This window comes from Ruditapes philippinarum, unplaced genomic scaffold (genome assembly GCF_026571515.1).
Source record: "Ruditapes philippinarum isolate M1 unplaced genomic scaffold, ASM2657151v2 ctg1516_1_1_1_1, whole genome shotgun sequence".
Lineage (NCBI taxonomy): Eukaryota > Metazoa > Mollusca > Bivalvia > Venerida > Veneridae > Ruditapes > Ruditapes philippinarum.
The window spans coordinates 253,086-266,191 of NW_026867184.1; the positions used below are offsets into that span (position 1 = coordinate 253,086).

The following is a 13,106-nucleotide window of genomic DNA, read 5'->3' on the forward strand; positions in this document are numbered from 1 at the left end:
GCCAAATTTGAGGTAAATCTGCCCAGCAGTTTCAGAGAAGATGATTGTTGACGCATGACGCCGGATGACGGACGCCGGAGTATCCCCCTTTGATACCAATAGCTCATCCGGAACCATCGGTTCTGGTGAGCTAAAAAAATTAAAAAGAAACAAAAAATAAAATACTGTAGTTAAGTATATCAGCAATTGCCGAGAAAGTTATGCTAACCATTTATTTTTTCTTGTCAAAATTGCATAATAAAAATGACAACAACAACAATAATAATAAGGAGACTATAATACTATTGGTGCGTTTAAAAAAAATAGTAATCCTTAAAAAAACTAGGAAACGGAAATAAATTGTTTTTAAAATAATTAATATTAAGAGGATATTTTTTCGTTTGCGTGAAATATGGAATATATTTTCACGAAACATGATAAAATGCCACATATTTTCACGAGCCGGCACGGCGAGTGAAAATATGTGGCATTTTATCATGTTGAGTGAAAATATATACCATATTTCACAAAAACGAAAAAATAACCTTTTTATGTAATAGTTATAGTTCAGATTTTAAAAAATATGGAATTTATTGCAAGCGTAGCGTAGCGGAGCGCAGCAATAAGTTCTATATTTTTTAAGATATGAACTATAACTGGCTTACCGTTTGACCCACTTTCGTGGAATAAGTCAGGTACGAAGTGTCGGTACAGCTGTAATGTAATACGAGTCCCGCCCTAACTAGTATAGATTGACAGGCCAACACATGGTCTGAGTGTTTTGACCTGTCAATCAAAGCTTTGGGTTTTTTTATGTATTTTCATCATGTAACAATTCTGCGATCAGGTTGTGTTTGACATAATATATATAGCAAGAATCATATTTTTGAACCATTTCATGTGGTCACGGTGATTGATATTGCTACGCAGGTTTTATATGCAGACACAAGCAACAAGAGGCAAAAGCTCAGGTAAATATTTTATAAAAAAATATTCTCGAATTCTCGCAATATCTAACTTCATCATTATCTGAATGAAAATACAAATTGTAACATGACTAGGCGCGCAGCTTTTGTACGCCCAACCAGTACCGAATCTCAAAATAGATGACGGTAAATTATTCAAACATAACATGGTTAATCTGCCTTAAATGCTGTTGCAATTATTAAAAAAAACTTTGAAAATCAAATTTCAGTGATTTCTTTGATATTTGCATTTTGCAGGCCGATTTGAAAAGCTTTTGTCATCATTCTGATGACATTAAGAAGAAACAGAAATACAGTGCCCTATAATACAACGAAAAACAACAACTGGGCAGTGCACGTCTGGAAAACCGCAACCTACAACCGGAGACTCAGCAAGAGCCTGGTTATCCTATTCCCGTTCAAATAGAGCAGTTCCGTTCATGTGCATGTGCAGCAATGGATTTTTTGGTCGCAACAATTCATCTGTGAAATTGAAAGGAAAAATGGAGAATTCTATCCTCCAACAACTTTACTAAACATTGCTGCAATGCTACAACGGTATCTTCGAAATGAAAAATCCATGCACGTGAACTTTGTTAAAACTGAAGATCCTTTTTTTCTGAACTTTGCAGAATAATGGATCGACGCATGCGCGAGATGACTATACGAGGGTATAGGGGTCGAAGTCAACTGTTAAAAAAGTGGAGTTTTTTTTAACAAAAATGTGGAAAAAAGTTTGTCATGGAATTATGAAACATGGATATTCTGTATGATTATTTTAAGATAATTATGTGTTAGTTTCGAACTTTGAGATTTCTCTCACTCCATGTCTATTATACTGTTTTCTAATGTTTGAATTTATAACCATGACGGTATAGGGAATGTACTGTTTCAATAATTTTTTTATACATGTAAAAGCTTGGATTTATAAATAACCGTATGTAATCGCTTTCTTATTTGTTTTACTTTATTCGCATGCCACATATATTGTCTAATTTTAAACTCCGCCCATATCCATAACGTCATATTTGCCAGATACCACGTCAATACCCATTAAAATATGTCTACTTATTTTTCACATACACCAGTCCCGGTATAGTGTATGCAATATATTTCAAATAAATTTGAGCATTTGATTGGATAAGAAAGTGGGACAAACGGTAATTAATTTCATTATCAAAGAAAATGGTAACGAATCCCCTTGCTTGCTACCAACTGCAATTGTACAGCGCGCAGTAATTTATGCGTAAGCACGCGCTGTTTGGCGCTACATTGTGACGTCATGTAAACAACCCTTTAAACGTCTGTACAGCGTTAATTACTGAATTAAAGATATTGGTGTTCGGATTAATTTTCTTAGTTAAACCATTTTCTATCATGCTAGATAGTTTTCAAAACAATATTCAAGAAAAAGTTGTTTTGTATTTTTCAGATTTTTCAGACAAAACGGCAAAAGAAGTCCCTTAAAATAAATATGAGTTTTGACTCCGCCCACTTTTATATTTATATTTCATATTTATTTTTAAAAAATATGAAATATATTTGACTGATATAGCACCATATTTCATGGGTAAAATTAAATAAAGCTGGATATTCAGTTGCCAATAAGCATTATGTATGAGGATTCACATTTACTGTATATCACGGTGACCATGTGCGACATACTTTTATAATTACTCATATAAATCATACAATACATATACCTCATATTCCGCAATGTCATCAAGCCCCACATATCGTTCGAATTACTTGTTAATATTTTAGATAAATCTGTTAACGCTCTTGCGTTCTCCAGAAAATGAAGATGGATATTAGCCGCGTCACGACAAAACCAACAAAGTGCGTTTGCGACCAGCATGGATCCAGACGGGCCTGTGCATCCGCGCAGTCTGATCAGGTTTCATGCTTTTCGCTTACCAACTCTATTACAAGTAGAGATGCGCAGGCTGGTCTGGATCCATGCTGGTCGCAAACCCATTATGTTGGTTTTGTCATGACGCGGCTCATATAGTTTTGTTCAACGCTTGACTATGGTTATACATGTTTTACAGATTATATGTTTCCTGTGGTGTCATCTTTTTTTGCTGTTTAAACACGATCAACATATTATTTGGAGGTACAGATGTACTTAAATACATGGTTATTTTAATTACACACTTAGTAGGTCAGTATCAATCACGACCAGTATATTATTAATTCTTTCTCTCTCTCTTTCTAAGCCCGCATTATAAAGAAAATGGTGAGTTAGTCACCGAGCCAATCAGCTAAATATGTTAAGGTTTACGACGATTTCAAGACAACCATGCCCATTTGGCACAGCATTGTCTTATTTTACCTTAGCAATGCACTTTATAACATTGCACATAACAAGATATCTTCGCTGGCTTATTCAATTATAACTGTGCTAATGTCAAGTATATAAAGTACTTAAATAGTCGCGTTATTCTGCTTTGAACTTGGTGGAACCACCTATTTCTAAATACACTGAATTAAGACATTAAAATGCTAGACTCAATAAGCAAACTGAACGCGTGGGCATAAAACATTTTTGATTTTTTTTCTTTCATGTAAATCTCATATAAAGTTTGACCGTGCAATTCGAGAATGTCCGTTCCAAATGTCACATTACTTACAGACTATTCCCCACATTCGTAGTCTCTTGGCGCATTGCTCATAAACATTATTACAAGGGCTGTTTGACAACTGAAATAATTTTCCAGTGTTTAATTAAGTAAAGTACATTTATTCTTAACCACAAAGGAAAATGGCGTTCTGCATTGCTATGAGCACATATTAGAGACACATTTTAAAGTGAATTGGTCTATAACAGAAAATCTGTAATATAAAGAATAATTGCTTTGGAAGTATTAAGTATCAGTACAACAATCCACGGAAGAATTATATGAGCCGCGTCACGACAAAACCAACATAGTGCGTTTGCGACCAGCATGGATCCAGACCAGCCTGCGCATCCGCGCAGTCTGATCAGGATCCATGCTGTTCGCTATCAGTTTCTCTACTTGTAATAGAGTTGGTAAGCGAACAGCATGGATCCTGATCAGACTGCGCGGAGGCGCAGGCTGGTCTGGATCCATGCTGGTCGCAAACGCATTACGTTGGTTTTGTCATGACACGGCTCATATATTTATATGTTTACATGTATTACATAATTATATTTTAGTATTCTAGAACAATATATTATCATTCATCATATGAATGTTGATTCTAAATCACTTAGAACTTTATCAACATTTTTTGTCAAGCAACTTTTCATAAGAATATCCAAATGATACACTTTTATTGATTTTAGCAGTATTTGAAATACTTATGGAAATTGTTCCCACTGTGGACCATTCCGCTTAAAAGCTTACGCTTGTTTCCTTGGTAGTCAAAATCACGTTTACGCCAGTTTCCTAGGTAATCAAATTACTTAACATCTTTTGCAAATATTAGACTAAATCTGTAAAAACTGAAAATCTTTTTACAATTTTCATAGGGACTAACAGTGGTCGTAGTATTGCTTATTTTCAATAGGTCATGGTGATACATATATATCATACGAAAGTGGGGACCTTTATGTAATAAATGTAAAGAATGTTCCAAACTCTCGATTTTGATTGAGTAAAAAATAACGGCGATTTATTTCAAAAATACATCCTGTCCGTGCGTTCATTTTGTAAACGGATGAAAATTCATGAAAAATTTAACACATTCAAATTGAAGATTTACTTATATTGTTTTTTTTCCCTCAAAACACGTTCCAGAAGTAGTGAGGCTCTCGTCATATAAGGACATGTTTTAAACGAACGTTTAGAACGAAACTAATGCTGAAACCGTGCTAAGTTGTCACAATTTAATAATTACACCTAAAGAGGAACATAACCAATTTGTCAATGGAAACGCAGTACATTCTACTTGATATATTCAAAACACTTTTTGAAAGCTTTCTTACCATAGTCGCTTTAAAAAATCAAACACAGATTACATATTTATTCTGCAATGTTTCGCGGGGATTTTCTAATGCAGTTGTGGAAAACGTTTAAGAAGAGAAATGACAATTGGGTAAAGAAATCAAATGAGATGAGCATGGGACATATCTTTATGCAATTAAAGTATTATGAAAGAATCTTGCCACAGTATCCATATTACTCCTTACAACAAGGTCAATTTTGAGTGAAGGTCAAGGTCTATCTAGTTGATACTTAAATGTCTATCCTAAAAGAGGAAAAACTCGAGCAAAATTTAGACAGTTGACCTTGAAGGTCAAGGTTAGTTTAGTAAACTTGGAGGTCTTGTTCCAAGAGTTGTGGTGGCTAATTATGAAGACAATATACAAATAAATAAAAAAGTTATGAACAATGATAAGGTTTGCGGGCGGCAACGGGCGAGACAATGGCACGAGTACAGGAACGCCGATATGGCTTAACAATAACTCTTTTATTCTTGAGCTAAAATGATGTATCCGTGTAGCTATATTGAGTATACTTATATTAATGTGCTGTGGATCTGAATAAGTTGTTGCGTTCTTTGGACCTTGCATTTCATTTGGTGTATAAATACTCAAAATGTACACGTTTTTGGGTTGGATTTTACGTCATGACAACATAATAGAGGTTAAGTGCGACTTTCCAGCTTTACTGGTGGAGGACGACCTCAGGTGCTTCTCTGTGCGTTATTTCAGGCACGAACGGGTACCTAAGTAGAACCATCGACGTTCCTCTGTACATGTTTAGGAAATCTGCTTTTTTTTCAAGCTTAATGTGATTCAATGCTTAACTGATCAGTCGATGGGGCGCTTTACTTTTCTTCTGCACGATGGCGTTTGTCTTCGAGATTTCAGCCCGACTATAATACTTACACCATGTCAATATTTCAAAGGGGCATTTTTAAAACACTTTAAAGGTATGCAGTATCATGGAAAATATTGAACAAGAAAATAACATTTTGACAGCGTATAGCATACCCGAAATAACCATATCTGTTTTTATATAATATTTAGATGTAACATTGCCCTAAGCAGAAGCATCTCAGGTTGGAGCAGATAAAGGCCAATCTTACACAAAATAATAGCATTGTAATACATAATGCGTAAAAAATATGAACAATATATGAAATATTTCAGTTTCACTTTATTTCAAGAATAGTACGTGGGTTTCTTGACATTGACACCGTATTCAGCAAGTGCTGGTGTGAGATCATCCATCGTTAGAACGAGCTTCTTGTCCTGAAAATAAAATATACATAAGCCACCTCACGACAAAACCAACGTAATGCGTTTGCGACCAGCATGAGTCCAGACCAGCCTGCGCATCCGCGCAGTCTGATCAAGATCCATGCTGTTCGCTTACAAACCCTATAACAAGTAGAGAAACTGATAGCGAACAGCATGGATCCTGATCAGACTGCGCGGATGCGCAGGCTGGTCTGGATCCATGCTGGTCGCAAACCCACCATGTTGGTTTTGTCGTGACGCGGCTCACATACAAATTAGCCAATATTACACATTTATAAGTTTAGGTAGACTGTGAAACAAGTTCTTGTGATTTATATTATTCTCGCGCTAGAAAGCTTTCTTGAACTAACCATAAGTGTCAAATGAGGAATCATTGCCCTGACCAGAGTATGGCTTGAGCCCACGATCCCTGGGTGTAGAGGCAAAGAACTTAATCGCTAAGCCACAGATCCCCTTAAAATATCATTTTTCATTAGCATTATCACAATCAAGCGTCTCAAACCACTTGAAATTGTGCGAAGAATTGAGTTATAATAATTGAACAAAACAAAAAACCCGTACATTTTTATAAAATATGAGTAACATATAAATTTAGATAATATACACAATCTTCCTTCGTAAACCTACACATCTTAATATGTACTATCCATATTACATAATAAGCATTGTTTAACACCCAACTTTTCCCTGCTAGCCCATCTATTCTTTGTATCACTTTTGCGAAATTTCTCGTAGGTAATCCCGCATTTTATCTTCATGTTATTTTTGCTATCTAGTCCCGCCTTTTCCCTACATATATTTTAGCCTTGCTGATCATTGTCTTTTCTTTATTTGATGTTAGTTCCGCCTTTTTTCTTACCTTTCCCTTGTTTTTGTTGGCCCCTCCCTTCATTTTACAGTGTTGAAGAGCATCATTGGCAATGTCTGAGATAAACTTCTGAGCAGCAAGTGACACCAAGCGAACACTGAAATAAAAACAATAACACGTGCTCATCAGTTTGAGTGCTTGTAATGACACCAACCTAACACTGAAATAAAACCACATGTGAACCAATATAAATGCTTGAAATAATAAAACCTGTGACACTTGCTTTAAGTTTGACTGTGATGTGACACCAAGCGAACGCAATGAGGCCGTTGTTGTGATAACGCAATGTGGACGATTTTGATAACACAATATGATCGGCTGAGGAAACGACATAACAGAACGAGTACTCTTGTGATAACGCGATGTGGTTGGTTGTGATAACACAATGTGATCGGCTGAGGAAACGACATAACAGAACGTGTACTCTTGTGATAACGCGATGTGGTTGGTTGTGATAACACAATATAATCGGCTGAGGAAACGATATTACAGAACGTACACTCTAGTGAAAATGACAATGTCCATTGTTGTGGAAATTGAATATAATATCGTGTTAATACATGTTTCCGAAGATAAAACCTTCTTTGTTAAATTTATTTTGTACATATTCAATTATAATCAATATCTAATCTCATTTCCTCACATGATATGTGACAATGCGTCCTCTGTTGCTTAACTTAGAAACATCTCCAGGAAAAAGTGACCGAGTAATTAGCGCAGCTGTTATTGTCAGTTATTAAAGATTCAATGCTCTGTAGTCGCCTTATATAACAAGCCTCAACAGACCTATTTAAAATAAAAGAAAAAAAACACGTTCTTTACTGATACACGTTGTCATTATACATTCGCTAGTGACATAACCTATACAGAACGCTTAAGATATTCTGATCCAAACAACCATAAAATGTTTTACAAGGTTAGCTTTTAAAAAAGCTAGTAGCGACTCGCTTCGTAATTTCTTTCCAGGGGCGTGTTTAAATGTAAAAATGACAGTTCTGTTAGCTGAAAAGACTTCAGCGAGCATCAAAATAAAAGTGACATATAAAGTTAAGGAAGCCAGTTCTCTCAGTTTAACAAAGAGGAATATGAGTATATATGAAGATGTAAACAGATAGAATGAAGTCCCTATGTCTATGCACATTTACTATATGGCCTGTTGACCTTGACCAGAAAAAAAAAATAGATAAGTAGAATTCATAAAAATGTCTCTTTATACGAAGTTAAGTTGTAATATGTTATTTAGTATTGGAATAAGTGACAGATACAAGTCCTAAAGTAAACACAAGTTGTCTATCAATTCAGCCAGACAAGCCGGGATCCTATTAAAAAAAATAGGATCCCGGAAATTGACCAGTTCAAGAATATAGTTTTCAGAAAAGCCGGGATCATATTAAAAAATTAAGAGATCCAAGGAATTGGACAGTTCAAGAATATTGTTTTCAGAAAAGCTGGGATCGTATATAGGAATCCCGGGATATGACCAATTCAAGAATATAGTCTTTGATTTTTCCAATTAATTAGGCATATAATTATAAGTATTGTGATTTTGTTAATAAATAGCTCTAAATATATCTATATCCTAAGTTAAATCAATTTAACTTTCATTACATACAATAAAAAAAAACTTAACGTTTAATGGCCTTTCATTACGACAATAATCAACACAAATATAGTTTATTAGTTTTTTCCCTTATTATCTTATACGATCCCGGATCCCGGGCGTCCCGGATCCCGGCCAGTAAATAAATACACTAAATACCGGAAAGGATAAAATGACCGGAACAAAGGAAAAAGAAAAAAATGCACAGAACCAGATGTCGTTTATGTTAATTAACCAAACGAAAACTTACTACAGAGTAAACAGGACTGGTGAAATCGCTAAATCAAAAGTCAGTGTAAATATGATTTACTGAAAAGAATCCATGAAAACAAACATTTTAATCATCAATATATCTTTGCGCTCAAAACAATACTTGCTGCTTTTTAAAAATGGCGTGAAAATTGAAGGTTTTTTGACGCTATATAAGATCAAATTTGATTGGGTAAATAATTTTGGATCCTAGCCCTGATAGATAAATTTTGTAGAAAGCTGGAAGCTAAGCTTCGATTAAATTTTTGGATTGATTCGGAGTTTTAGGTTGTTTCTCAGTAAAATCCTATCGTAATACCGGCTCGCCGTGGCGAGCCGGCATAAAGTCTAAGTGCAGTATGAAAATAGCTTCATTTGTATGAGAAGCGATTTTCTATTTACATCAAATGACCGTATATGGAATATCAAGACGAGGATATCACTATGGTTATATATTTATAGCTTTACTTTAATGTCTTTGATTTCTATTACTGTAAATTTAGAACTTATTCTGAAATTCAAATAAACGCAAGCAATGGTGTTGACATCCGACAACTGTTTTTCACATAACTATTCATTTCCTCAAAGACTTGATTAAATTGTTTTGAACATAGTAGTTTTTACCGGTATCAAATTCATTTAAAACAGAACAGAGTGACTTGTGGTTTTCAAATGGAAAGACCCTGGTTTATTAGTCTCATCAATGTACACAGTTAAAAGACATATTAAAATACAATATGAATGCACATTGCCAATCAATAAGATTGATAAGAGACTATAAGTTGACCTACGAGGGGTGATCCAAAAATTCGTGGACAATGTGTGTATCTGCATAACGTGACGTCCTACCGAGGTGAACTCTTTGAATATTATTAATCAATGCTTTTTTAATAAATTGACCAAATTTTAAAACACAAATTGCATTTTTTTTCTATATATGACAACATAAAAACATTAAGTATCAAAATCGCGGCGCAGATTGCTTTTTCTCTGTGATGTAAACGTTTTCATCTGATTTAAACACATGTAAAACCTGTGCAAACAAAGAAAATTGCGGAAACGTTATTGGCGTCCGCGCCGAAGCGCGGCGCTCTTATGGAATGAGATCAGATTTTGTGAAAGGGCGACAGCAACTTCTCGAGCCTTTTAGTCGGTCATAATAAAAGCCGAAAATTCCGATCGGTATGAGGGTGCTTGATTATTAAATAAGAATGAAATGTCGCGATATGTTACAATGAATTTTCGCAATGCAAACATTTACAAATGAAATAACCTTTTCCGTCAATAAATCGCGCTCTTCGGGGTTTTTTATTTATCATTTTGAAGTACACAGTCGGTTATCATGTCATGGTATGTTATTGTTGTACATGTATCCTAGAATGATCAGTTGATGACCTAAATATTCCAAAAACCTATTTATAGATATATCTTTTTATCACTCCTATCGGTAAATGCCGGTCTCTCCCGGTCTATTTTGACCAGGATTTACTAGTGACCGGCGAATAGTACCACACGTTATATTGTCCGGTCTCTCCCGGTTTTGGAGTACTAGTAGATGTTTGATATCGTTACAATTAGAAAAAAACAACAATAGCATGTTTCATTTTATCTATATGAGATAAAAACAATAAATATGTACACGGATTTATATGTAATATAAATCCGTGATATGTACAATAATTGAGAAAAAGGTACATTTTTTATGGTATTAAAATGACATTATCAACTTTGAAACATTTTATTTAATTATTCAATTTGTTATTCGTGTTTAGTAAAGATGCCGAGGAATTATTCAAAGTTACAAATTAGATTTTATGAATTATTCAATTGATCGATAATTTAAAAAATGATAAAGAAAAATACAATGTACATGGTTTAAGAATAAACAATATTATATATTGAAAGATAAACCATAATTTACTGACTTTTTCCAGTTAAGCTTTGACTTATAATCGTCGGTCAATATGACAATTGAATTCTTAAAATTTATTTTACAATTTTAATAAAAAAGAGTAGTAAAAACTCAGTATTAAAATAGCACATAAACACAAAAAAGAATAAAAGAAAACAATATTCATAAAATTTGTATTTTTTTTTTAAATTAAAATTAATAGATATTACAATTATTGTATAATAAACAATTCTGCTCAACATGATCAACATGGTAATATAACCAGTGTCATATTTTTACTAACTTAAAGTGTGAACAGATACCTTAAGGGGGTCTTCGCTAATAGCGATAACATGTACATAATAAGGGACAAATGTGTGGTACGTGTTGATCATGCGTTACACATATGGATTATAAATGATTGCATACATGTATATCCGTTGCTATTAATAACCACGATCATAAAGAAATAACAAGTAATATTCTAATCTCTAGCATGCCAATCAAAGTTCATAATGAACAATGTCTTTCGTCCGCTCATTCATAAGTGGTATACATTTCTGGTAGTTTATAAGAATATCTTGTCATCATATGTGTACTAGTTCATCTTCACTTGCTGCATTTCTTGCTTGGACGCCCTTTGATGCTTTGCATCAATGCTTTTCTTGTAATAACGTTGTTTTGATGTGTATGGCGGCATTCTGCCAGTATAAGAAGACATTTTGAAGTTGCGGTTATTTTACGCTCGTGCTTTAAAGGACAGGTGCTAAAAACAGCTTTATCAAAAATGGACGTCACGGATCCAGCAAAACTTCGGACAGTTATACAGTTCTGTGTAAATCTTGGAAAGACCTGGCGAGACAAAAACAATGATCGAAAGTGTGACAAATAAACCGTCAGTGTGTCGTTCTCTAGTTCTTGAGCAGAAGTACTTAGTCATTCACCATATTCGCCTGATCTTTCCCCGTGTGACCTCGCCTTGTTTCCCAGGTTAAAGAAAGAGTTGAGAGGGAAACGTTTTGACAATCTGGACGAGTTGAGATCGAGGAGCCACCCAATGCATACTGTCATCAATCAGCTAAGAATGGTATGCGAGTACATTTAGAGACTCGGTCCGCCGCTATGAAAAATGTGTGCGGGTTAAAGGGGAATACTTTGAAAAGTTATAAGGCAAAACGGTAACATAGATTACTTCCTATGATAGCATAACGTCGTTTGTGACGTCGTGAGCTGCGCCGCGTTTTGTCATGTCTATGTATATAAACTGGTGCAAAATCGTTAATTCTTGTACAATCTTTACAATATTTTGAGAATTTGTCGACATATGCTCACTTAATAAGATACTAGAATTTCATATGATTTGCTTTATTACTTTTTGTTTTATGCAGCGTGTCCACGAATTTTTGGATCACCCCTCGAACCAACCAGTACTCAGCAATGAGTGTAAAGTGTTTTGCTCAGGAAACAACGATTTGCCCCTGATTGGGTTTGAACCCACGGGGATTTCTAGTACAACGCAATATCTACTCGGTCTCGCCGTCACTAAAGAATTGTATTTTGACCTTATTAAAAATATTCTCTGGAAAATGTTTTTTGTTAAGATCTGGGAGACTTTTGTTTTTCTTCAAATTCAATAATAAGTTATTGTTACTAGACAAGATGACCATGATGGCCCTGGATCGCTCATCTGAGATACATTGCTAGAAAATGTCACAATTTTTATTTTTTCAATGATAAAGTCAGTAATGAGGTCACATTGGACTTGTCATTTTTTAACCATAGCTGCATAATGTTTTTTAATTATAATTATGTTTGTTACAAAAAGCTTCATGACAAATTTATAAGCTCTTGGCATTGATTTCACACAAGGAGACTATATTAAATGTGTTTTAATAAATAAGTCTATATAAACTAAGTGAACAGTCGATTTTGTCGGCTTAATTAACATGCAAAATATCAAACCTCTTGGCATGGTACTTTCAGAGAAGATTTTTAAGACATTTATTACACCAGTCTATGTTAACTAAGTGACTCCAGCGTGTGGCCATTTTTGACCCTAGGGGGATGACTTATACAACTTTAATAATAATAAATATGTAGAAATATGTAGAAATACATTTAGCAAAGCTAACGTTACATACCAGATACCAAAGCTCTTGGCAAAGTAGTTTCACAAAAGTAGACTTAGATGATTTTTTCCTTAACAAGCCTATATAAACTAAGTGACACCTAAGGGGGCGGGCCAGTTAAGACCCAAGGATCATGATTTATATAACTTTTGATGAGGACCATAAGGTGATGCTACAAAACAAATATCTAAG

General features: G+C 34.6%; 1 protein-coding gene across 2 annotated transcripts in view; it reads right to left on the bottom strand.

Moving 5' to 3' along the window:
- Positions 1 to 6,053: 6,053 nt before the first annotated feature.
- Positions 6,054 to 13,106, bottom strand: part of LOC132735198 (transcription initiation factor TFIID subunit 10-like) — a 52,590-nt gene continuing 45,537 nt past the window's right edge. For both annotated transcript variants that reach the window (XM_060722134.1, XM_060722133.1), the window contains exons 4-5: positions 7,037 to 7,142; positions 6,054 to 6,168 (exon numbers count right to left, since the gene is read on the bottom strand). In XM_060722134.1, the coding sequence (XP_060578117.1) occupies positions 6,079 to 6,168; positions 7,037 to 7,142 (196 nt within the window). In that variant the 3' untranslated portion in view covers positions 6,054 to 6,078. The remainder of the gene's footprint in view (positions 6,169 to 7,036; positions 7,143 to 13,106) is intronic.